Source organism: Colossoma macropomum, unplaced genomic scaffold (assembly GCF_904425465.1).
Source record: "Colossoma macropomum unplaced genomic scaffold, Colossoma_macropomum, whole genome shotgun sequence".
Lineage (NCBI taxonomy): Eukaryota > Metazoa > Chordata > Actinopteri > Characiformes > Serrasalmidae > Colossoma > Colossoma macropomum.
In genome coordinates, this window is record NW_023494787.1 from 39,706,172 (window position 1) to 39,733,938 (window position 27,767).

At 35.7% G+C, this 27,767-nt stretch overlaps 1 protein-coding gene across 2 annotated transcripts; it reads left to right on the forward strand.

Moving 5' to 3' along the window:
* On the forward strand, nucleotides 1-27,336 carry LOC118805117 (cytosolic phospholipase A2 gamma-like). Of its 2 annotated transcripts, XM_036565726.1 has the most exons (18): nucleotides 72-88; nucleotides 1,659-1,695; nucleotides 3,605-3,630; nucleotides 3,788-3,899; nucleotides 6,919-7,061; nucleotides 7,304-7,502; nucleotides 11,068-11,173; nucleotides 11,268-11,408; nucleotides 13,393-13,455; nucleotides 14,524-14,622; nucleotides 14,788-14,898; nucleotides 15,113-15,358; nucleotides 15,563-15,616; nucleotides 17,629-17,673; nucleotides 21,377-21,445; nucleotides 25,195-25,349; nucleotides 25,543-25,711; nucleotides 26,818-27,336. In XM_036565726.1, the coding sequence occupies exons 3-18, from the start codon at nucleotides 3,605-3,607 to the stop codon at nucleotides 26,988-26,990; spliced, it is 1,911 nt and encodes a 636-aa protein (XP_036421619.1). In that variant the 5' UTR covers nucleotides 72-88; nucleotides 1,659-1,695; the 3' UTR covers nucleotides 26,991-27,336. The 2 variants fall into 2 exon arrangements, with proteins under 2 accessions (XP_036421618.1, XP_036421619.1); XM_036565725.1 differs by lacking the exon at nucleotides 1,659-1,695 and having other exon boundaries at nucleotides 1-88.
* The last annotated feature ends 431 nt before the right edge of the window (nucleotides 27,337-27,767 follow it).

Sequence of the window (27,767 nt, forward strand, 5' to 3'; positions counted from 1 at the left end):
CACACACCCACTACCCCAGTTGCTATAAATTCACACTTTGCTTTTAAATTCACACTTTGCTTAAGGACGGTGGCATCCACAACTACAGGTATGTACTTTAGTTGACCTATTTCATGCCAACAGCAGCAATTACTATAAATACATAACTACACTGTAAAATGTAAATGTAAACATAAAATGTAAAAGAAGTTTCAATAGATGTAAATATTGCTTTCATAAATCTAAATAAAAATGTTACTTTTACTCTTATGTTTGCTGTATTTATTTGAGTTGAATACAATCGTTTAAACTACTTGTTACCACATTGTTTTTTTGTTTGTTTGTTTTTTGGTTGAACTGGCAAACCATTTTTATATTGTATAACAGTTACTTCCAAAAATCCTGCAGCTAGATAAAGCATAAATAAATATGTTGTCTACTGCAAGTGAAGTTGGTCATTGCTAAATAATAATAGGTAAGTAGTTACAAATATTTGGGGCATATCAGCAGAGGACTGCAGGTTTTTTGTTTTGTTTTACAACAAGGAAACACTGTTCTTGTGCTGACATTGCCTGGTATTCTAACATTAATGAAGGATCTAGCCTATTAAGGGTAAAAAAAAAAAAAATCTAGGAATCTCGGCAAGCCTGCACCATCCGCTGCTTGGTACTTGTCATGCAAGGCCTATAGTACAGGGGATGTTATAAATGTTGAAAAAAAAATCTTGCATTATGTACAAGAGTTTTATTTTATTGTATTAAATTTGATCAAAAGAGACAATAACCAGAGCACAAATTCAGAAAGTGAACATGGTCACTAACTTGACAGACTGTTTTAGAAAGGATTTTGCATCAAACTACCAGACTTTACTGCTGTAACCAAGACAAGCAGCAGAGACAAGATTGGCTGATTAGCTGTCTTGCTTGCTATTCTTAATCTTACTCTAACACTAGATTGGGATGACATGAATACCAACCAATAGCAGGACATTTTTTAATAAATGCACTAGAGGTAACTCAAGATACATAATAATACTTTGAATTTTCTTTTCTTTTCTTCACAAGTCTTCTAAATGTTAATGTGTTAAAACTTAACATATATATTTTTTACATTTTACATTTTATTTTTTTTACATTCTATTTATTTTTATACTTTTTAATACTACATTTTAGTACCGTAACACTTTATTTGGAGTGGTCCTTCGTAGCTGATGTTCTGTTGATACATTACGTACGTAAAACAGATGTATTGTTAATATGTTACTTCCATTATGCAAAACCTAACCCTACCCAACCTTACTTTAACCCTGGCTCTAATCCTAAACCTAACCCTAACCTTAACCTCAACCCAAATCCTAATCCTAACCCTCATTTGTTTTTGACATGTTACTATGAGTCTGTTGAGTGTTTGATTCATCTAAACAGGGCCACAGAAAATAAAGTGTCATCCTTTTGTACTATATGCTATATACTATGTACTGTACACCATAGTATTATATACTATACTACTGGCAGTGCAGCAAAAAAAAAAAATAAATAAATAAATAAATACTCTCATCTGTCTGAATGAATAACAATCATGGACTGGATTTCTTAATTTTTAAAGAAAAAAGCGAGCTTTGAGTATGTTATCTATTCTTGTATACTCCATTCATTCTGCTCTTCCTTATATTGCTACAGGCTTCTCTGCACCACTCCACACAGCGGCATCAATAAGGTAGGCTAACACTAGCAGCCCAATAGTGGTACCTGTTCTTGTTTGGCTGATCTTGTAAACAAAATTGTAAAAAGTGAAACAGAGCAGAAATTGAATTAAAGTGTTTTGGGGTTTGGAAAGTAAAATATTGATTTTTATTCATCTAAATGACACATTTGCTTTGCATTGCTTTATTGAAAATACCTATTTGAGTTGAACTAAATCAGTAAAGTTGATTATTATCACATAAAATAATTTTTAGGTTATTCTGGCAAACCATTTTTGCAGTCAGTGAAAAAAACTAGAAAAATAGAAAGATATATCTTTATTGTACAGGAAAAAATAAAGTAACAGAAACTATAAAATTCAGTACTTTCATTATCTAGCAAAGCAAACAGTCACAGATACTGCAAATGTTACTCTACCTGATCTGTGTCATAATGTCCTGTCTTTTTTATATGTGCACATATGTGCATTTCCTTGTTGTGTCCTTGTTATGTCCATAATGAACCGTCTATTTTGAACAAAATAACTCCAGAAGTCAGTACCTGAGTAGAACGTCAGCTCAGATGGGAATCAGTTGTGATTGGCCTATTTACAAATGTTCACGTTACAAACAGTTTATCTCTCTAAACTAGTATTCATGATTTAGCCACCTGATATGCAGTTTTTTCATGTTAAGTGTCAGAGATTTATAACAGTGTAACTGTTATCTATGCAAGAATTGTTTAAATTTGGCCACAGAAATACACAGTTTTGTTAAAGGCTAAGACTGAGTGAGAAGACAGTGTATGAGTTGTAGACTACTGCCTGATTCCAAAAACAGCACTTTCCAAATGTAATAAAATTTCAAGGTTGTTCATGAGGACAGTATGATCTCTTCTGTCAAAAGCAACACTTGAATCTACAAGTACAAAACCTGAAATCATAATTCCATAAGATTGACTTTCAAATCATTGATTAATTTTGGCAGTGCTATTTCTACACTATGTTCTGATCAAGATCTAAATCATGCATTTATAGGGTATTTATGTAAATATGAATTTCCCTAGTACTTTACATCTTAAACATTTTTTAGAATAATAGATTGAAAATTAGTCTGAAGTTACTTAAATAATCCAGGTTGTGTTATTTCAGTAAAGTCCTGACAGCAGCAATCTGGAGAACATCTGAACATATACCTGATTGTATTATTTTTCTAGCCTTATTGTCTGTGATATGAACATTTTAAAGGGCATTGGAGTCCATAACACTGACTTTAAGGTTATTTATACAGTGAGAATACCTTAAGTAAACTCGTGCCTTTGTTATCACATTGGTCAACAATTTTGTGCAAAGATCTGTGAAACATTTCACTTACACTCCTGTAAGTATGTAAAGTATCTAATCTGATAAATCTAAGGCCCTGTTTCAATACTTTTTTGACCTGCCCACTTGGAAGTGTCACATTCACATTACAGAAGTCGTCACTTATAGCACAAGAGGAAGAGCCACGCATTCAAACAACGCAAAATATTTTTGAGAGGGTTGAAGATAACCTACAGAAAACTTGAGTAATTGCTTAATTGCACAAGAGGTGTTACCTGTCTAAAGCTCAAAAGCCAGAGTCTGTTATTTAATGGGGTTGTATTGGTGGGTAACAACCCAGTGAAAGCACCATTAACACTGAATACACTTTAGAGCAACATATGCTGCTTTTCAGATGCCATCCTTTTCAGGGATATCCATGTCCATGATTTCTGAATTCTGAAGTCAACCCTTGTGCTCATTTGATCCCTCAACCCTCTAAGGCCCATATAATAAACTTCAGTTGAGCAAATACAGTAATGAAATGGCCCCTAAGATGGCTCTGTTGAAACTAGTTTTGAAATGGGTGGCAGGTGTTGTTCTCTTCTTTATGATGCTCTTTTTTTATGCATTGTTTTGGTAGATGGACCAGGACAAAACAACAGAAAGGTATTTGTATGAATTATTATTATTATTATTATTATTATTATTATTATTATTATTATTATTACAACTCTATAAGACAATCTATTAAAACACTTTTTATATGTGCATGCATCAATTAAATATATTAACTGTTTTTTCTGTTCTTGTATAATGTGTGTAGCACTAAGGTGAGAATTGGTCACTCTCTGAGTGAAGCTGAGAAGCAGCATGTGGCCGGAAGAAGAAAAACTGTTCTACAGTGCCTGAAGCAGCACGGTATATCATGCAGTGAGGTAAATCATATTCTTCAATATATAAAACCTTTAGGGTTGTATTTTCATGATTATAGCTCATGTGAAAAAATGGGACGTAGGGCTTTGTTTTTAGTGTAGTTTAACCAAGTATAATACAGCAAACCCATGGCTCTATTTTCATGCTAATGGTATAATGCCAGCATATTACTAATTTGGTTGGATGCATGCCCATTCACACTCATCTGCTACTTTAATGGTCAGAAATGATAAGAACTGTTATTTTTTCAACTCAAAAGTACCCAACATGTCCACACCAGACATCTGATACATTATTGATTTGACAAGCCACCCTTTGGATCAGCTTTGAATAAGGGAATTTCATTTGTTCCCATACCCAACCTAGATACTTTTGAGACTAAAGTAAAGTTCTGCAGCATTAAACTGAAATATTTGATCCATCAAAGATAGGTCCCTCTGTCTTTTCCTGCTCATATCACTACTGAAAGAGAAATAGTCTACTTTAAAAATGAAAGTACGTTTCTCCCTTGGAGTCAATAGTGCATCCATTAACATGTCACACTTACAGGAGGAGGAAGTTAGATGGAATTGCAAATGCTTTTATTAACACAATCAGGACAGTAAACAGTCCAGGTCAACAGCCAGCAAACAGGAAAATGCAGATATCCAAATTCAAAAATGATAAACTGGATAGAGGTCTAGACTAACATAACACTTTTTTAAACTTATTGAGGGGATGTGGAAGATTATTTGTATGAATGAATGGGAGGCCTTACATTCATTGGCTAATCACAAAGAAATTGTTTCACAAGCCTCAAAAGTAACTAGATAGTTGACTGATAAGCAGTTTCATTGCAAGGGGTGACCCGTTTCCTCGTTACTTCATGACAAATTAAGGGTTTGGAGTTGATTCCAAGTGTTGAATATGCATTTAGTTGTAGTTCATGGGAACTCTCAATATGAGGTCCAGAGAGGTGTCATTGCAAGTGAAGCAGGCCCTCATTAGTCTGAAAAAAACAAACCTATCAGTGAGATAGCAGAAACTTGATCTCATGACCTTTTCAACACTCAGCATTTGGCACAACTTTATCTGTTTGCCTTATGATTCTCCTGTGAAGATTAACAGAATGATAGAGCAGGAGAATCATTAGAATGTTCAAATGAGTTACAATGCTTCACAAAAAACAATAATGTGGGGCTTGTCATATCCTTCTGATTCTTTTTCTTGAGCACACTTAGTTTCTCAAGAAAGTGAATCATCAATTTGGGATTAGGCTTCACTTAAAAACATGGAGTACTCAGCACTTGCAATAGTGCCCATCCTTTTTAGGAATTATAGGTGTGACACTATGCATCGCTTTTCATGAAGAATGCATGTTTGCAGCATTACACAAAGCTTTGCCAACACCAGCAAAGGGTTTGCCCATTATTACTGACTATACAAACATATCCAACCCCTCAGAGACATCTGGCAGTATAAAAAGGACTGAACTGGAATATCTGTCAGTAGGCAAATCATTAGTGACTAAACATTCAATTTGGTCACCAAAGTTAGAACAACATCAATAAAGGGGGTGTGCTTCAGTGAATTCCTGCAACCACTGTTCACATTCATTTGAAATCTCAATTCTGAAGATAAAGACCTTAAGGGTTTGCATGCTCAGTAAGCTTGATAAACCAGATTCATGATGACTAAAATCTCCACAAAGGTCAAAACAAATAAAATGAGATGAAGTGTCTGAGCTATTTATTCTGAATTGAATCAATAAGAACATTCAAATATTGTCCCAGTTCCTCATAAAATAGCCCTGTACAGCCTTCTGCTATATATCCTGAATCTAATAGTAATCTTATTGCCCTACCTGTCATTAATTCAAAAGGCATTTAATTTAATAAAGAGTGTGTATTACATTGAGTATTACATAGATCAATACAATTTGCAAGTTCAGAAATTTCTGTTCAGCTGTTGTAAGTACCTTTTTTGAGTTATAAATTCTTTTTTGTTACTAGGTGTACTTAACAAAGCATCAATGAGCACAGAGTAATGACCAGAAACAGTAATGTCAGACCCTGAAACATTATGGACCGAACTGTATTGGCATAAAGTTCAGACACTGTCGTGGTATAGGGGGAGTTACTGGGTAACTTGCACATCTGTGAAGGCACCACTAACACTAAACATATTTTGGACTAACATGCTGTACTGGAAAAAAAAAAGGGCAGATCCAATTTTTTACACCTCTGTCACCTGTACCTGTAACCTGTTCTTCTCTAGCACATAGGCATGTATTTACTGAAGCAGTGTGGTAGTACTTGCCATTATCATGTAACATACTAGCATTAAAAATTGTTGCTCAGACCTTGTATACTAAACTTGCAAAGTTTAAATACAAGCATTTACAAGTATTATAATAAGTAAAATAAGTAAATCCCATGAAATAAAGTGCTACCAATTATTTTCTGCTTTGAGCTTTAGATCTAAGAAGGTGGTAGCACATTTTAGACCAAATTGAGTTATAAAACACCCTTACACTGGGGTGGGGGGGGTGGGGTTTGAGTGTCACTGTTATGCCGCTCTACCCACAACGTATGACCACCAAAATAACAAACAGGTGTAAATGGACATGCTTCCAACCAAATTAGTAATATGCAAGCCTTATACCATTAGAATGCACTTACACAGGCACGGAAATAGAGCCCTTGGTTTGCTATATTATACTATCCTACACTACACTAAACTATACAGTTGTGTTTTTCCGTTATAGATAATTATTCCTTTCAGTAATATTTAATATTTAATATTTAAATATTATGTAAATGAAAGTGTAAATATCTGCATAGAGTGGCATCCGTTAAGAAGAGGTGTGGCCCAGAGGCATCCTTGAACAACAACTGCTCTTTAGTTCCAACACAAGACAAAACTGAATGTTTACAGCACAAAGACAGCAACACATTCCACACGCACTTCAGTGACATAGCGGAGATGAAGATGTTGCTATATTTTGTATAGTGTTTAGGATTTGTGTTTCATTAATGGCAGGATGAGGTGCCTAACATCGCAGTGCTGGGCTCTGGTGGTGGTTTGAGAGCTATGGTTGGACTGCTGGGGTCACTGAATCAGTTGAAAGAAGATGGACTGTTGGACTGCATCATGTACCTGTGTGGAGTTTCAGGATCTACCTGGTACTGACACAGAACATATCAGATATTTCAAGTACTCATACAGATCCATACATTTAGACTAAATAAATTTAGCTTTGCATATGTAGCTTGGCTGTGTGTGCATCTCCAGGGGTGGTCTTTGCAGTAGGCAGAAGCCCAAAGGCCCCTATGCTCCATTATCCAAGGGCCCCAAGAAAATACAAATGAAGTACGCAATAAACATAAAAAAATGGAAATTAAAACACACTCATCTGTTCTTGAAGGTGCATGTCTTCATTATATAAAGAACCAAACTGGTCCTCCAAACTGAAGACTGTGAAAAATAACATCATCCAAAGACTTGCTGGCACAAAGGTCGGTTGGAAGAAGATGATTCAAAAACTAATGAAATACATGGAAAAAGACAACTTCAGCCTAACGGATATATGGACAGCGCTGGTTGTGTCTTACATGGTTAATGAGGTAAGAATAGTGCACAACTGTCAGGGTTGCCTGGTCCAGCAGAAATCTGCAGCTCAAATGGTGCTTAAAATCCATCCACCACCGACTGAAACTATAACAAAATCTGAAGTATCCAATCACAAAAGAAAGATGCTAAAAACTGCATGTCTATCTGTATGCAAACGTTTGGGCACCCCTAGTTAAAGTACATGTTTTGTTGATTTTCTACATGAAAATAAGTACACATTCTTTACAGAGAACATACTTCTGTACACTTTAATGCACAATTACTGTTTATTTGCTGAATATTATAACATATTTAGGGGAAAAAACAAACAAGCAAAGCTAGTGGTCTGGGCAATAAGTGTAATTTTAAAAACGCAGAACAAATGCAAATATGTAAATAACAAATAAACAGAACATTGTAATTTGACCTGTGCCATGAACGGGATGAGACTTTCATCATTAGTATGATGGCTATACAGTAGTCTATATGGTCAAGCATAAGTCGAATGTTATTACATGTGCCTTCCTTTCATGAAGCCAGACTGAGATTGATCAATAAGAGTGTCTAGGCCCAGTTACAGTCTTCACATCAAATTAAACATTTTTAAATCACTACTTAAACAAGGATTTGCACATGTGAAGGTTTTATAAAACCCCTGCAGTTAACTTTCCCTCAGCTAGCTAGATAGCATATGTCAAGAAATTGGACTAACTACATGCCATTATTTAGACCATTAAAATGCACGGCAACAGCTAAGGAGGTAAAAATGGTGAGAGTAAGCTAATGAACCACCAACGAGGTCCAAACCATTTTGATACCCACCATTTTGAGTACCCAGTTCTAGTGGGTTTTAAAGTTAAGCTAACCTACACAGATGTTAAAACTGCCTCGATAGCTCACTTCTTTCCCTGCTGAAGCCATTGAGAGAAATCTGAAGTAAAATAAAGCAATAGCTCAGTGGAAATAAATATCATAAATGTAGTCGGTGCATGTTTGGAGAGTGAATGTTGCTTCTTTAGTTTTGCTTCAGAGCTGTATGACTAATATAATGTTAGGTAAAGTTATACTTAAGCTCAGGGAATCTTATTGCTGCCAGTTATCTAGCAACATACATACATGTTTTTATAGATAACAGTGCCAAAACCCTCATAAGTTGGGTCTGTTTTGGTGTTCTTAATGTCTTAACATGGTTTGTACAAAATATGTGACTTAGAAATAACAATAATTTTACAGTTTGCATAATGCTAACTAAGGCTAAATTAGCCTTGTAGCTTCAGTAAAACATTGTAAGCATTTGTGGACATTTTTCAGCATTTTTACAGTGTATGAGATACTTATTAAACAAATGAAAGACTAACAATTTACACATGCTGTACAACATAATCTGAATGTATACTGTATGTTTTAAAAATCTGCTTATCTGCTTGTATATTAAGTCTATTAAGTGGCTGAGTTGGTGAACCAAAAACAATAAGTCTCTGACTGATTTTCTGCATGTTAAAATACTTTCATACATTCACATTTTGACTTTGATACTCAATAACTTCTAATATTACGTTTTAATAATATGTAATATCTAATATTTCTAATATCCATGTTCATCATTGATGCTTACACACATCTTTTATTTCTCTATAACAGATCAGTGTAGCTGTTAAACAGAAGGCTGAGAGAGCAAACTGCAAACTAGACTGCTTTAGAGAGACATTCAATTGGACATTTTCAATGGAGCTCAAAACTGGAATATCTGGTTCACTTGGCAACCCTAGTTAGACATACATAGGCATCTCACAGACAGAAAAGTACATCTTTCAGTTTAAAAGTTTTTTCAGCTTTCATGAAGTACATAAATATGCTAGGCCAACTACTCTAGCTAGCTAGTTGCTAGCTCGCTAGTAAGCTTTTAATCCAGGGGAGAGCCTGTGGTAGATAATAAGCTGGCTGTGTTTTAGATTATCACAGGTAGCATATTAGTATAGTTCACTTTTAAGCATCCTTGACAGTCTTGAACATCAGAAAAGTGGCAAAATATGGATTTAAACCAAAGATTATATTTTTAAGCCATGGTTGATTAAGAAAAAAATAATAAGAAGAAATTCATGTACAAAAAAGTTGAGACACTGTGCAAAATGTAAATAAAAACAAAATGCAATGATGTGCAAATTTAAACCCTATATTTAATTTAAAATAATACGACAATAAGACAACATATCAAATGGTGAAACTGAGAAATTTGATTGTTTATTTTAAATGTTTGCCCATTTTGAATTTTATGCCAACAACACGTTCCCAAAAATTAGGATGGGGGCAACAAAAGGCTGGTAAAGTTATGTAACGCTAAAAAAACACCTGTTGGTTGACAGGTCAGTAACATGATTGGGTATAAAAATCCCAGAGAGGCTGAGTCTTTCAGAAGTTGTAAAAATCGACCAGTAAGCAGACGCTCGCGGTTATAAAATACAAAAGAAGCTTTACTTGTGGGATCAGGAATGAGTAACGTCGTCAGAAAACAGGCATAGGTCAGTTCCAAAAAGAGATTAGATGAAGTAGATGAAGAAGGGCTACCATAACCAACAAGGGAAAAACAGAGCAAAGTCCAGAAAACAGGCGATGAGTCAAAACTATATATCCGATAAACCAGGCAAAAGTACACAAGGGCAAATCCAAAAACAGAGTCAGAGAAAAACAGTAAACAGAAGGTCATACACACGATATATCAACAGGAAGAACGCTCAGTAGTTTCACAGTGGAAAGCAATACCTCGCAATGAACCTAGCTCTAGCCTGGGCTAATATACTAGCTATCTAGTCATATGACACAAACACACAGGTGAACAGCATTAGTATTCAGGTGATCTCGAGCGGTGATAGGAGGATGAGGATCTTTGTGGAGTCACATGATCTGACTGAGGATTCTGGGAAGTGGAGTCCGAGTCATTACTGGCAAGTGAGGGAAATAGCTCCGTATCTTGATTCCCCAGTGTATTCTGGGAAATGTAGTCCGTTGGCTGACTAGCCGAATGCGTGACAGAAGTAAAGATGAGGAGAGGTTTATCACTCTGTGAAAGACACAAGTACAAGCAAATAGTGCAACAATTCAAGAATAACATGTCTCAACATAAAACAGCAAAGAACTTGAGGGTTTCATCATCTATGGTACACAATAACAATTAAAGTTTCAGTGAATCTGGAGAAATCTCTGTATGTAAGGGACAAGGCCAAAAACCTGCATTTGCTGACCATGATCTTTGGGCCCTCAGGTGGCACTGCATTAAAAACAGACATGCAAGTTAAAACTCTAAAATGTTCTCAAAGATATGTTGTCTTCATAGTATTTTCCTTTAAAAAATATGGTTTACATGATATACACATCATTGCATCCTATTTTTATTTACATTCTACACAAGTAGAGTGTAGTGTCCCAACTTTTTTGGAAATGGGGTTCAAAGAATCTACTTTTCACCCTTTGTTATGATTGTAATTTAATTTGTAATGAAGAACTTTGAATTAAACTAGAAAAAAACAAAATAGAAGCATTTCCACTAAAGTTTTGGACCCCTCTGTTTTCTATATTTCACAGATAGATGGAGACAAACTCTCAGAGCAGAGGAGCAACTACACCAATAACCCGTATCCCATTTACACTGTGATTGACAATCAGTGTAAATATGTTGGACTGTGCGCAGGTAATTTTCATGTACAAGTGTTTTTCGTGTTTGAGTGGGTGTGTGTGTGTGTGTGTATGTGCATAGGAAAACTTACACGAATTACTGTTTGTAGATCCTTGGTTTGAGATCACTCCAGATGAATCAGGTTATTCTCTCACTGGAGCCTTTGTGGATTCCTCCTGTTTGGGAAGTCAGTTTGAGAAAGGAAAGAAGATTAAAGACCAGCCTGAGATTGACATGCTGTACCTACAAGGTAACAAAAATGTGGGTCCCACTTATATTAAGTGTCTCTAATAACTATGTAGTTACACATGAATAACATATGTAACAACACTGCAACTATTGATGATTTGGGCAATTTTACAGATGGAGTACAGAAGTACAGCCTATATAATTAGACATGTGTATCAACTTCAGTTTTGCCTCATGTAATTACACAAGTGTATCTTCTACACAGGAACTTTCCTGTAGTGTAGTGTTAAAGTTAAACTTCATAATAAGTGGACAGTTCCTGTGTAGTTATTATGTAGGTACTGTGTAATAATGGAGTGGTAATATAGACATTGCTTTGGGTTTAATGCAACACATTTAATTAATGTCTTTAAAGTTGCATTTTAAGATCAGGGGACAAATGTAATTACATTTATATTATGATCATTGTGTAATTACATGAGAGAGAATGGGCTGTTATAACTATTAAGAAACACTTGTGTAATTACATAAGGTGTGCTTCTGTAATCCATCTGTAACAGTGACTAAATCATCAGTAGTTACATTGTTGTTGCACATGTTCACATATAACTACACAGTTATTAGAGACACTTAGTATAAAGTGGTAACAAAATGTGAAATGTGAAAAACATTATTAGCTAATATTATTTCTTAAATAGTCCCCTTATTTTAGAACCTCTCTCTTTCTAATTGTCTCTTCATTTAATTATCTACCAAAGGTCACTGAGCTGAGTGTTTCATTGAATGGATAATAAATCATATTGTGTTATTGAAGGTTGGAACAAAACATACAGTGCATGCTTACAGACCCAGCAACCCTCAACCACTAGTCATGTCAATCACTAAACCCTACTCAATCATTCACTCATTGTAAAATAATTGAAAAAAAGCTATGTGCTATGTCAGTATGTTAACCTAATATCTCATTATAATATATAAGATATTTTGTTATTATTTCAATTTATTCAATTTTAGTCTATAGCCTCAAAGGAATCAGAAACTATGTAGCTACTCTGGTGATGTGGATTTGAAAAGTGGATGTGGAAGAGATGGAGGTGCATCATCTCGCCCTTCCAACAATTTGACTGTAGTACAGGTGACTGTAGTTGTGTCCTTTTTCAGGATAGTAAGCACGGAAGGCTTGGTGCGCATTTTGCTGCCATGAAGTAGTTCAAAGACTTCAAAGAAAGTCATTCAAAACTCAGTAATGGTAAACGTCCATGGCATAGCATCTAAAATCTGGACCCAATGCTTCAAAATCTGATTAAAGTGCTAAATTGTGCCATTTGCTGCTGGGTGGTACACACACACTCCACACTACACGATGCAAAGTTTGGCTAAGAACTCAGCACATGCATTTGTGCCTATTATCTGTTACACTCAACGCTGGATTTGCTGTGTCTCATGAAGGTGGTGAAGAGAAAAGAGGTGATATCTTGAAGCAGAGCAGACAGTTCAGTGCACAAATTTGAAGCAGACTCAAAGCTGGTGACAATGCAGTGAGAGCAGCAGCGACAGTTGCAACCAGTTCTGGTTCAACATCTGTAGTATGGTCAGCAGGCATTGCAAGACGTGAGACACAGTCTGCCATGTTGTTTGACTAAAAAATCCTCTGACCTTCTGTTCCAAAGCAGAATTTTACATAAAGAGTGATGCAAAGGTATTTTTATCCTATCTGAATGGAGAAAAACTTTGGTCTCCTGTGTGTTAACATTTTAAATCAGTAACTGATGGGAACTATAATAAACTGATGGGAACTATAATAATAAAGACCAATTATATTTGTTTTTTTGGCATTTTGATCAGTACTGATATTCACTTTTCTTTTAATTTTCCACCATTGTTCCCATTAAGACACAACAATAGATGAATATTCAAAATACGAAGAAACTGTTTATAAACACCTGGTTTTACCTAGAACTTAAAGGACTATGAAATAAAGAATTATCAAGGTCTCAGTGTTAATAAATTCTTTGTTCTTGTTCATTTCTTTGGAATTTGTACAGGCCTGTGTGGCAGTGCACCAGCTGATAGGCAAGAGATCCTGAAGACAATAAAGGAATTCTTTTGTATGAACCTCTCTCTTTTTTAACAGTCTCCTTGTTTATTTATCTATTAAAGACTACTGAGTGTAAATGTTTCATTTAAAAGTTAATAAATCAGGTTGTGTTATAGAAGTTTGGAACAAGACATACAATGCATACTTACAGACCTTGCATCCCTCAACCACTAGTCATATCAATCCCTAAACCCCATTCAATCATTCAATTATCATACAATACGAAAAAAAAAAAAAATCTTTTGGAAATAATGAAATGTTTTGTTTTTGTAAATGTAAGAACTGTCTGTAACCTAGAAGCCAGTATAAAAGGAAAAAAATGCCAAACTGAGATGATAACATGAAGATTGCAAGAGTGAGCTGAACTTGTTAAACAGACTGCAAACTGAGCTGTATGGTAATTGAGTTTTGCTGGCTTTATTAAGATATGAAAGAGACCAAGAACAAAGCAACTGGTGGAACCGTTACTCCCCACAGTTTTGGATGTTAAGGCATCATGGATATTAATTTTAGTATTGCAGAGGACTGGTTTTAGAATTATTTATTAATTTGTTAATTACTAATTATTAAAAACATAATACAGTTTTGTATTATTGAAAACACTGGGCCTCATTCACCAATATCATCAAAGTTTTTTCCTAAATTTGTTCTTGAGAAAGGTCCTAAGAAAAAGCCTGTCAGATTCATGACGTGTTCTTAAAGTGCAGAATTGTTCACACCTTTGTGCTCTTGATTGTGTGTGAATTCTGTTCTTACCTAAGAACAAATCCCAAATAAAAAGCACTTGTGAACGTCAGAATCTTCGTGAAAACTGCGTAAGAGGGTTTTAAATAGAAATTTCTTCTTAAGAATGTTGGTGGATGAAGCCCATTGATTGCAAACTTTTCAACAGCAATTCCAAAGTTTTCAACAATAGTGTACTTCTGTAACAGGACTTAACTGTAAATTGAGCAACTTACAGTTTAATCCTGATATAGTTCTACACAGTGGATAAGAGAACCTGCCACAAATGCAAACGTAAAAAAAGTAACTGAAGATTTGGAGGGAGTCATTCCTGGTCTATATTCTCTTTTGTTAGCTTGGCGGAGACTATTCAGATACTCAGGAACACCAGAAATGCATACAGGCTTAACTGGTAGTGTCACCTGTTGTCTTGAATCTGCACATCCTCAAGAAGGTAAGATTGAGTCTTACTGTCCATTATTTTCATTGTTACTGTTAATACAGCTGTCCATATGCTGAAATGACCTTATGACTCAATTAGCTCATTATGTCCACAAGTAACCAATATCGCTCCAACTACCAGCTCAGCTACATCCTTTTTTTGTTTGTTTTTGTCTAGAAGGGCAGGAGGAATGTGAATTGCTCTTAGCACTCATGGGACTGTACGTGTCTGCCATGGAAAAGGAGGATCCTACAGATTACATCAATATAATAGAAGACCTACTGGAAGGTTGTATTTGCCAACAAATCACATAAAGATAACATGACAGTTTAACTATCCAAACATTAACATATAAAAGCCTATTTTTTATATAGTTATTGCATATATGTATATATATATATATATATATATGTGTGTGTGTGTGTGTGTGTGTGTGTGTGTGTGTGTGTGTGTGTGTGTGTATATATATATATAAATTCCATATATAAATTGTCTCTGTTAGATGATCAAAAAATAGAAACAAAAAGAATAAAGGTGGCTTATTCGGGAAAAAGAAGAAGAAAGGTTGCTCATTCAGTAAAAGGAAGAAGAAAGATGGCTCATTCAGGAAAAAAAGGAAGAAAGATGGCTCATTCTGTGACCCTGATGGCATCAAAAAGGACAATCTCCAAGGCAGAGCTTAAGAAGTACACTGACCGTGTATGCAATTCTCTCTCTGATTTGTTTGATGAAAACAAGCCTGCGTCCAGTGAGTACAACCCCAGTATTCATGCATTTTCAAAACGAAGCACCCTTAACTTTTATTGTGACAAATTTTCTCAGGGTTACTATGGACAATATGTATACTTAATGTATGTAACTTCCATTCATTCCATCCATGGCTATCATCTCCTGAAAACTGAAAGAACAGCCTGGTTTGTTTACTCTCATGTTGTTTGTGTTACTTTAACAGGTACTTTTTTCTTGAATCCTGGGACATCTTTGACCCCAGTGAGACAGACTGCCAGTAAGTGCTTCTCTGAACCTCTGAACCCTTGATAGATGATAGAGGTATGTGAGAAAAGCTACTTTTGCTTTCCTGTGTGGTGTGAACAGACATACACAGCCTCCTTAAATAGGAGATATTAATCAAATAGTAAACAGTTCTTTTTTAACTGCAACAGTAGCAAAAAGGTGGGCAGTCATGGGCTGGAGGTTAGGGAACCAGCCTTGTGACCGAAAGGTTGCCGGTCTGATCCCCTCGGCTGACAGTCCATGACTGAAGTGCCCTTGAGCAAAGCACCTAACCCCCAAATTGCTCTCTGGGTGCTGTAGATAGGTCTGCCCATCGCTCCGGGCAAGTGTGCTCACTACCCCTAGTGTGTGTGTTCACTAGTGTGCATGTATGTGAGTGTTTCACTGCACGGATGGGTTAATTGCGGAGGTCTAATTCCACAGTGTGCAAACACAGTCGGCTGATGGTTCTCAATTCAATATCACATAGATTTTTTATTTATTTTTTATTTTTTTTAACAAAGGGTGTGTTTCAGGTCTTTTGCTTAACCTCCTCAGTCCTGAGACATGACTCTTTAAATCAAACTATGTTTTTTGTTATCAAACAATGTTCTCTGCTACGAACTAAATAATTTTTATTTATTTTTTTCCTTTTTAGTGGGAAACATAAAATTCACTGTCCAATATACACCCACACTTTTTAAGAAAATGGTTCTTTAAGGTTTCTTTAGTAAAAAATATGGTTCTATATAGAACCATGAACACTCAAAGAACCCTATGCATGATTAAAGGGTTTTCTGCATCATTAAATTGTTCTTCAGATTGATGGAGAATGTGCTGCAGATGGTTCTATATATAGAACCTTTTTGGAAAGGGTTCCATATAGCACCAAAAAGGGTTCTTCCTTTGTTACAGGCTTGACATTTTTAGCGCTATATAGAACGCTTTTCATAAAGGTTCTATATAGAAACATATATAACACACTCTCCATCAATAGAACTCTTTCACGATAAAGAACGCTTTAATCATCAAAAGGTTCTTTAAGTGTTCATGGTTCTATACAGAACCATTTTCTGTACTCAAGATCCCTTGAAGGACCATCTTTTTAAGTGTGTATATTAGGTGCATGAAATGTGAGGCTTTGAAAAATGATATACTGTAATGAGGCAGAATAACTCAGACGCTCGTCGTTAAAAAAAGAGGGTGAGGCTTTAATGTTAGAGTCGTAATCCAAAAACGTGGTCAAAGAACAGGCAAAGGTTGAATCCAACAAAGACAAGAGACACAAACAGATAAACATAACAAGGCAAACAAAGTCCAAAGGGCAAAGACACAAAGGGCAAAAGTCAAAACAGAGTCAGAACCGGAAAAATCACAATAATTAGAATAATAATGCTCAGCAGCTCTTGGAACAAGTAGTAATACCTCACACTGAACTAGACTAAAAGCCTGGGTTTTATACTAATCTGATCATTAGAGAACAGGTGTAACAAGTTAGTATTCAGGCAACTGAGAGCGGTGATTGGAGTAAGATGGAGGTCTGAGAAACGTGTGATTACCCTGGGGATTCTGGGACATAGAGCCTCTAGAGGCCTCTGAGCCCGAGGGATGCGTGACATATACATATTTTTTACAACAAACATTGACTTCTTCTTAACAAACTTCTGCTGTGTTTACTGTGTGTATAGGTGATGATAAAAAATATATGTTATGTTATGTCAATTTTTCAAAATTCCATTAGCTTATGTGTCCAGCATACTGTTCAAATCACTAAAAAACTATATTATCCCCAAATTCATAGAACATCATCTACTGTCACTTCTAAGTACATATTAGATTCCACTTAAAGTAAACAAAATCTTATATAAATATAAATATACAGATTACTGGATATTATCTTAAATTAATCTCAATATTTGTGTATGTTAATGCATGCAACTTTCATTCAGTTTGGCTACCATCTCCTGATAACTGAAAGAACAACCTTATTTGTTTTCTCTCACATTGCTTGTGTTGCTTTAACAGCTACTCTTTGTGGGACCTCTGTGAAATCTTGGATAAACAGTGCCAGTAAGTTCTCCTCTGAACCTCTGAACCCTTGATAGATGATAGAGGTATGTGAGAAAAGCTACTTTTGCTTTCCTGTGTGGTGAGCAGACATACCCAGCCTCCGTAAAATAGGAGAAATCCTGCCCTGCATCTGTGGACACAGGGGTTAGACAGTTTACAGTGGGAAATAATCAGTAATATTAAAATAAGAACACAAAGTATCACCGACTTGAAACCCCACTGCTGAAGTATCATTCCTCTGATCAAGTGAACTTCTCTCCTATCAGTAAACATTTATTTATTTATTTATTTATTTATTTATTTATTTTTGGTGATCAACTTATTATTGCATTTTGCAACAAGGGTGGGGGAAGGTAGGGTGTAGGGCAGGGCAGTAATAGATAGCATTAGGAGTATACACAGATCAAAGATGAGACAAAGACCTCACAGAACAAACAACCAGATGATAGACATTGCATAATTGAATAGTAAACAGTTATTACACAGCAGTATCACATGTATTTTGTATTACTGTACTTAACATAGAGTGTGTTTCAAGTCTTTTCCTTAACCTCCTCAGTCCTGAGACTAGACACTTTTTTTATCAAGTTATCAAGTAATGTTCTCTGCTACAAACTAAATAAAATGTTATATGATTTTTTTTTCTTTTTTGGAAAAATATAATATTCCATTATAATGGACATTTTGACATGAATTGAGGTGCATGAAATGTGTGAAAAACGAACATATTTTACAACAAACATTGACTTTTCCTTCTCAACAAATGTCTCCTGTGTTTACAGTGTGTATAGCTGCATGAAAAAGTTTCTGAACTACCTGGATTCCTGCATGAACAGCTCCTAAAATATTCAATAATTTTATAATTATTTCTATGTAAGAATAATAATCAAAGAGCTTTTCAACACAAAGCATACACTCTGATTTACATTACTATATATAAAATTAACAAATGGTTGCAATAATCAAGGTCAAACATTATATAAGTTATATTACAACCCCGTTTGCAAAAAAGTTTGGACGCAAAATGTAAATAAAAACAGAATGCAATGATGCGTGAATCATTTAAACACCATATTTAATAGTAAATGGTACAAATACAATATATCAAATGTTGAAACTGAGAAATTTTATATGTATTAAATATATGGCCATCTTAAATTTGCTGCCAGTAGCACGTTCCAAAAACATTGGAACAGGGGCATGTTTACCACTGTGCTGCATCACTTCTTCTTTACACTCTGTAAGCATTTGGGAACTGAGGAGACCGACTGCTGCAGTTTTGAAAGTGAAATGTTTTCCCATTCTTGTTTGATATAGGATTTTAGCTGCTCAACAGTTCAGGGTTTCCTTTGTCATGTTTTTTGTTTCATAATATCCCAAATGTTTTCAGTAGGGGACAGGGCTGGAATATAGGCAGGTCAGTTTAGAACCTGGGTCCATATTACAGAAACTTTTTCAATCTGAAATCAGACTTTATCTGCTTAGTCGCTATGACAACTTCAGTTAGGACTGAATTTAGTACAGAGGCTATTACAGTACAACAGTTCTTACGTTCATAATCTTATCCTAACTCCAGATAAGAAAAAAGTATTACAGAAACCTCCTAACTAGACAAGATTTCTTAAATTCTGTCCTAACTTTAAGACAACAACAGAGCTGTCTTAACTTCTCTTTTAACCATCTGTTTCTATTGTTTTATGCCGTGACTGGCAGCACAGTTCACCATAACTAGCATAATGACGTTATATTTATCTACACTGAAAACGGTGGTTTGATTTGTAAGGGTTTTTTTAACAGCGTTTTAAAAGCCCAGACGCTGCAGACACAAACTCCACTGCCCCTCTTATTATTTTTGTGTGTTTATTTTAATAAAAACTAAGATAAGATGCTGTAAGATAAGATGAGATTGCTAAATCAAGATAAGATTTTCTTCTGTAATGCAAATTTGTGAAAAATCTTATCTTGACCTTGCAGATCTTAAGTTAAGACAAAAAGATAGGAAGTTTCTGTAATATGGCCCCTGGACTCTTTTACTACAGAGCCATACTGTTGTAATACGTGCAGAATGTGGTTTGGCATTGTTCTAATATAATGATATAATGGTTTTCAGAGGAGTCCATGCAGTGATTTCCACTACAGAATCATATCTGTTTTTAATGCAGTTCCGCCTGAGGGCCCAAAAATCACGGTCAGTCAATATTGACTTTTTGCCTTGTCCTTTGCATACAGAGATTTCTCCAGATTCCCTGAATTTTTTAATGTTATTATGTGCCATAGATGATAATATTCCAGAGTTCTTTGCTAATTTAGGTTGAAAAATGTTTTTCTTGAATTGTTGCACTATTTGCCTGTGCAGTCTTTCAGAGATTGGTAAACCCCTCCTCATCTTAACTTCTGAAAGCCTCTCTGAGATTTTTTATCCAGTCTTGTTATTGACCTGTTTAGTTGAGAGATGTTTTTGGCATTACACAACTTCATCAGTCTTTTGTTGCCCCATCCCAGCTTTTTTGAAACATGTTGCTGGCATCAAATTCAAAATGGGCATATATTTTTCAAAAAACAATATCATTTCTCAGTTTCAACATTTGATATGTTGTCTTTGTACTAGTTTCCTTTAAATATAGGATTTAAACAACTTAAACATCATTGTGTTCTGTTTTTACTTACATGTTGCACAGCAGTGTCCCAACATTTTTGGAAACAAGGTTATATATAGTACTTAGATTTATATGTAATAACATAGGCAATGCTTAGCTTTTAATTTGGTTCTGTTTTCCTGATAATGAAATATATGTTAATTTTTAAAAATTCAGTACACTGGACAGTGAAATCCACTGACATCACTAAAAACAATATTATCCCCAAATTCACAGAACATCATCTACTGTCACAAAATCTTGAATGAATGCATTTTGTAATACAGACGCCTATTACAAAATCAAAGCATACTTTACTACACTGAGCCAAAATATCCAGATTACTGGACATATACAACAGTTAGTTCCAGCCACGCAAGCTGATTGGTTGAGAAGCGTTCTAACCGTGCTGTTACTTCGCCATAACATCACGAGTCTGACCAAATCAGACTGAGCCACAACTGCCGCAACAAAAAAGAAAAAAGCTCGCTCAGTGGTGATGACAGTTTCAGAAATTTAGTCTAAGGAGCTGGAGAACGAACTGTCGGCTGTGCAGCGAGTGAGCGGAGCTCGTTACTCTGACGTACGCTCACGGACCAATTTATTTATTTCTTACTTTATTTATTTAACTGTTGTATAAAAGCAGTAGAACAGTACTGTTATCGCTATAATATCACGTCTGTGATGATCTACGGTGACCAAATCACAGCCAAGATGTTATTTCGCGATAACACACTCCCTCTGGTGGTCTATTGCTTAATTATCTTAACTTACTATTTTCTTTTTTACTTTTCACATGAGGGACCTCCTGGAGGGACATACATGCAAAAACATTTCTGAAATACTGGGTGATTCTGAAACAATGCTTTATTTGGTAGGCGGTGAGCATCTATCTTGCCAGCTGCCATGTTTGTTTTTGTTTCTAACATTATATATATATATATATATATATATATATATATATATATATATATATATATATATAAAATGAAATCTAATATATATATTTAATGACTAACCAGTACAATGACTGAGTTACGTATTTTAATTGAGTTTTATTTTGTTAGGAAAGTGCTTTTACGTTTTTTACGACTGGATCTGGGGAACAACATACAACTATCTCCACAACATGACAGGTAGGAAACTCATCTTTGTTTAGTTTAATTTAACTTTTGAATACAGCTGGTTTGATTAATTTAAGGGGATCCGTGGAGGTACAGTCATTCATGTACAGTGAGAAAAGCAGTGGTGAGAGGACACAGCCCTGTGGAGCACCTGTACTGATGATCTGGGTGTTTGAGGTGAACTTTCCCAACCTCACCTGCTGCTCTCTGCCAGTGAGGAAGTTGGTGACCCCTGGCAGGTGGGGGTTGGCACGCTGAGTTGGAGTAGTTTGTTGTGTAGTTGTCCTGGGATGATAGTATTAAATGCTGAGCTGAAGTCCAAGAACAGAATTCTTGCATACGTTCCTGGGTGTTCAAGCTGTTGGAGAATAAGCTGGAGTCCCATGTTCACTGCGTCGTCCACCGACCTGTTTGCTCGATATGCAAACTGCAAGGGGTCTAGCAGAGGATCTGTGATGTTCTTCAGATGGGAGAGCACCAGTCTCTCAAAGGATTTCATGACTACAGAGGTTAAAGCAACGGGTCTGTAGTCATTCAGTCCAGTGATGGTGGCTTTCTTGGGAACTGGAATTATGGTGGAGCGTTTGAAGCAGGATGGTACGACACACAGCTCCAGTGATTTGTTAGCTATCCACTACAGCATATTGGCATTAAAACTGAATAATAAGTTTGAGCTGAAAGTGACTGATTTAAGGGTATTTACTTCTAAATCAGGCAAATGGTGCAGGAATAACATCCAACAGCCCACAGTCTTTGGATGCTCAAAAGTAATTGTACAATTGGCTGCTCTGCTTTTCCATGGCTAGGTGCATTATAATCGAAAAAGTTGTATTCACTTATGTGATCTCCAAAGAGGCAAACACAGTGCATGACTTTTAATGCGCCATTCAATAAACGTCAAACCACCTATCTAACAGTTTATAAATGCTAAACATTGCTGCAAACTAGAAGAGTGGTGCTGGTTAGTATTAGCTGTTAGCTTAGCTACCTTAATAACAGCTCTGCCACAAGTTTAGATGATAGTGACTCAGTTCTGAGGGAGTGAAGTCAAGCAGCTGGTGTTGAAGGGACAGAAAGGCAAAATTAAACCTGCTTTTGGGGTTTGTCACCTGATTGGCTAACATACAGTTAGCTTAGTGCGCAGGCTACAGACCCAAACAGTGTCACACTTATAGTACGGGCTTGATTCTGACTAACCAGTGACACAATTTTAGATGATAAATGTCAAGTGAACAGAAAGCTGAAATTGAGTCTGTTCTGTGGTGTTTTAGTTATCAGGCCAAATGTCCAGTTAACTGATAAATGCTAAAACTGCTAAAATGACACCTGTTTAGAGGATATCTGATAGCATAAAGTCAATTGACTGGGCAAAGGCCAAAGAAGCAATATGTAAAATGACGCAAACTGTCAAATTCATACTGCACACAGTCTCTTCTCCTTCTATACTCCTACCCCCTTTACTTTACTTACATTCAGCATCAAACTTTCTTTACTCGCCCAGAGCTTTCTGCAGTGGTGGACGCAGTGCAAATGTTAACTCTTTTTTTGTATCTATTTATGTCACTTCATTTCTTTGCTGCTGAACATGGTTTCTTGCTGGGAGTGGGCATGCTATTTCTTCATCCTTTCCTGTGGAACTGATGGCAGATTCAACACTACAGTGACTCAGTATCAGCTCTTGAGGTGTGAAGTAATATTATGAGACAGGGTAGGCTGGGGCTAGTTAGCATGCTAACTACAGTAGAAATCTCTGCAACACAATACAAAGCTCTTAATTTCTTTACATTCTGTGGATAGTTTTGTTAGTTTAAGAATGTTTTAAACTAAAAATCTTACAAATTGCTCTTTTAAGACCACCTCACACCAGTCATGCAACTTTCAAAATCATTTATGTTTTTAAGGGGCACACACTGGCACCAGTGCTCGACAACTCTGACAACTGTTAAATTTCTCAGCATGTCACAGCTCACCATGTAGCAGTGTGTCATTACTACATTACATTAAAGCCACACTGAGATCACAGAAAGTCACAGTAGATAACGTGGCTTAAAATTTACATGTAGAAAGGCAGTCAGTCAGTCAGGCAGTCAGTTTTAGATAAATAGATCTCAGATCTGAGTTAACATTGCAGCCTAGTGTTTATCAGCTGTCTAACAGAGAGCTGTTTGTAAGGTAGTAAACAACTGATGCCAAGCATGATTAAATTAGGATGGTTAATGTATTATAAAAAATAACTTGATCTTGACATTTAGCAACACTCTCATTGCGTGCACTCTATAGCAGCACGCTGCTGCGTGAGGTGGCCTTTGGTTTTTCCCTTTTTATCAGAGCTGCCTATTAGTGAGCTCCCACACACCAATGAGTGAGCCATCTGAAATACATGGGTGGAGTGTGTTTACTTGGAGGTTCAGACATGAAATAGAAATTTAACACGTCGTAATTTTGAAATACCATCATCATTTTGAAACAACGACTTCGTTTTCAAATACTGTGGTATGCTGTTTTACCGCCCAACCCTACTTTTGAATCTCTATAATTCCTACAATGTCCACTCAATTTGGGTGTAAATACTTTCAAATTAAAGCAGAAAGTCAGCATTTTAATGATTTAATGTAATCATAATTCCAGCATACTGTGGCAAGCAGCTGAAATAGCAATAACTTTGTCCAAATATTTATGGACCTGACTGTATGTATGTATGTATGTATGTATTGTCTGAGTACCGTAGACTCAGACCATATTAGCTCTTTTACACCTTTCACTTTAATTAAACAGTTTTATAGCAAGTTTAAAATTGACAGCACAAACAGCAGATGTGTTTATTATGATGAACATTTTTATTACTCTATCAGAGAAGAGTAGGTTTCAGACACCATTTTAGATATAGTTTAGAAAGCTGTAGGAAGTGGCAGTATGTGATCTCATTGGATCTGAGAGGCCCATCTAGCGGCTGAAACGCTATTTAAAATTCAAGCGTATCTGTCAGATAGATGACTAAAGAAACGCTTCAAATGTTGTTTTACAGAAGATTTTGAGAATATGTTCTTGTTCAGAAACAATGAGTATTCAAAGCATGTAAAATGCTGTTCACACCAGCCTACTTTTGATCTTTGTCCTATCACTGTAACTATAATCACACACAGACACAAATCCATCCATACATTCTGTTCATTATTATCTATAAATATGTTCATTATTTCCATAAACAATCTAATAGGTTGACTTGTCAGACCACAATACAAATTTCAACTGTGCATCAGTCAAGTCCAGAGAGGTCACCAGCATTTTAGGACAGTGTTGACATGCAGCTTCCGCTGTGCATAGTATAGACTTAGCTTGCATTTGTGGATGCAGTGATGAACAGAGCTTATTGATAACGACCTGTCAAAATATTCCCAAGCCCCTGTGGAGGCATTCATTAAAGAAGCATACCAGTTTTTAATGCAGTGACATCTTTGGATTGACGTTCATGGTGATACAGTTGTGGTTTTAGCTTTTCCCTTTACACACAAAGATCTAAACATTTAATATATTGTCTTTGTACTGTTTTAATTGAAAGCAAATAGGCTGTCTGTTTTATGTTTATCTACTGTTCAAACATTTTTGGAATTGGGTTCGTACTTTAATAATTTAATACTTAAGACCTTGGACTTAAGTCTAATATTCTAACCATCCTAGAAACCTTTTACTCCAAATACAGCAGTGGAAGCTGTTGGAGAGTCTTGTTAGCCTCATAAAGTGTTATTTGATCTTCTCATCAGTGGAAGGCGTCGACCCCAGTGTCCTTAAAGCAAAGACGAGAGACTACATAGATGCTGGGTTATTACACAACTCACCCTATTTCTCAGTTCTGAGAAAAGAACGAGACATCGACCTCATCATTTCCCTTGACTTCAGTGCAGGAGATCCCTTTGAGGTACTTTGCATACACACATGCGCACACATACAACTTCTTTAAGTCACCTGCCAGTCACTTTGTTTTATATATAAAATATACTATATATATATATATATATATATATATATATGTGTGTGTGTGTGTGTGTGTGTGTGTGTGTGTTAGTAAATTTGGTTAGTGGTAAATAGAAAATTGCCTCCTTTTTTTGCAGACAGTGAACCAAACTGCTAAAACCTGTAAAGCCCTTCAAATCCCTTTCCCTGAAGTTGCTGTGTCCTGTGGAGGCAATACAGAACCAAAGGACTTCTATGTGTTTAAAGATGGCACTGAAGCTCCAACTGTGATTCACATCCCTCTTTTCAATGGTGTTAACTGCAAAGGTAACTAACATATTAAAATAAATATTCCTGTATAGAATTAGTTGGTCACACTTTAGTTTGATAGTCCCTTATAGATGATTATAGAAATTAAACTGTGTATATTAAAACCTGGTGTCAGATTTTTTTTAACAGTGGTGCTACAGAGATACTGAAATATTTGAAAGGGGTACTGTCCCTATAACTGCGGTGCTAGTTTTTAGGGTTTGGCGATGTGGGGTAATGTGACACACTCATTGTCACACTACGCACTGAGTAAGAAGTTCAGTAATCAAGTACACGTCTAGCAGGAGAAAACTTTGTGAACAGGCGTGATGTCACCTGCTGTTCATCAGGGCTCAGCCTTCAATTCTAAATGCACGTTTGGAAAATGAAACATGTTTGCATTTAGCTAAATGCAAAGTGGCAAAGGGGGGAAAGCCCCGCCCACTTCTTGAAATTACACAAGATAATTTTAGAGCTTACAGGACGATTAATAAAAAAGTGCATAGCTGAGGTGCAAAAAAGCTGCCAAATATCTATTATAACACGGCTGTTAATTCAATTTTAAAATTCGAATTAAAGCCAAAATAGATTGTTGCTTCAATTAGTTATAGTGAGTAATGACATAAATAAAGAGTACTAATCTGTCCTGCAACACCACTGTACTATTATCACTGATTGACTTTTGCATCAGTTATTAATGGCCCTTTTCTTCTTAATAATTGGCTCAATTAATTAAATCAGATCAAATTAAATCAATTAGATTTTTAAAGATATTTTAAAGACTTTTCGTGACATACTACAAAGAAACAGAGTTGTTATAGCAACAAAACTGAATCTCTATAATGAATATGCATGGTATTCCTGGTAATACTAAATTGTTGTGCTTTAATATTGACATATGATACATTAATTAGCAGTATTTAAATACCAGTGTATATGAGTGTAATTGTCTGCTTACTTTGTTCACCCAGTTTTACATTTGAATTGCTGTATATAAGCTATAGGCTTCTTATGGTTAGTCCCCTCCCCCTACTTTACAGCACCCGCCTAGTGCCATGCTAGTGTATATTGTGATGTAACAGAAATGTAGTGGTGGTCTAAGCAGCCAGTGTCTGTTTCCTCAGGAGAAATTAAGAAGTGGGAGAAAAGCTATTCCACTTTTCGAAGGAGTTACAGGCATAGTGAGATCACAGATCTTGTGGAGAAAGCAGGTTCAAACATAAAAAACAACAAAGACAACCTGCTGAAGGAGATTGAAAACATCATTAAAGAGAAGAAAACCTCCAAGATTGCATAAATCTCATGGAGTAAGACACAGCAGTATGAGTACTTCAAGAAAATATGTTGAACATAATTTTTGGAAAGTGAAATTTCTGTGTGGGTGAATTATAAACATATTCATTATTATGCATGTAACAAAGTCGTACTAAATTTCATGGAGTATAGAAATATACAAAGTGACTTTTTTGTTTGTTTTGTTTTGTTTTTGTGTGAAAACATCTGGGTGACGGAGCATGTCTTTCTTTCTCATTTACATTTGCATTTGGTGTATCATTAAAAACTTATAATCATAAATGCAATCATCAAACTAGATAGAAATTCAGTTTTTATATAAGCATTATTGAATTAGTTAGGTTTAACACTATGCATGGACCTAACAGTGTTTTGAGTGATTACTGTTGAGATCTGTGGTTTTAATCTGTTACGTATGTGATAAGTCTGCTAAATTAATAAACTGGAGTAAATTACTTTCTGTAGCCCTATTTGAGTTATATTAGTTTTACCTGGGGAAGTAATTTGAGTGATTGTCGACAAGATCCATAATTTTGATCCACTGTGAATCTATAGTTTTTACAAGCCTGCAAATTTTTACAAATTTTTCTGGAGTGAATTACCTAGTATTGTTCTACTCGAGTCCAGTCTTAGTCTCGAGACTGTGAAATAACAGTCTCATCTCAACCTCTTTTGGACTTTTGTTAATTCTGCACTTTCAGTGGATTTATTTGATAATTCAGTTTATTTCTTAATTCTTTCATGCTGTATCTACTGCTGTGAATTAATCAGGCACATAGCA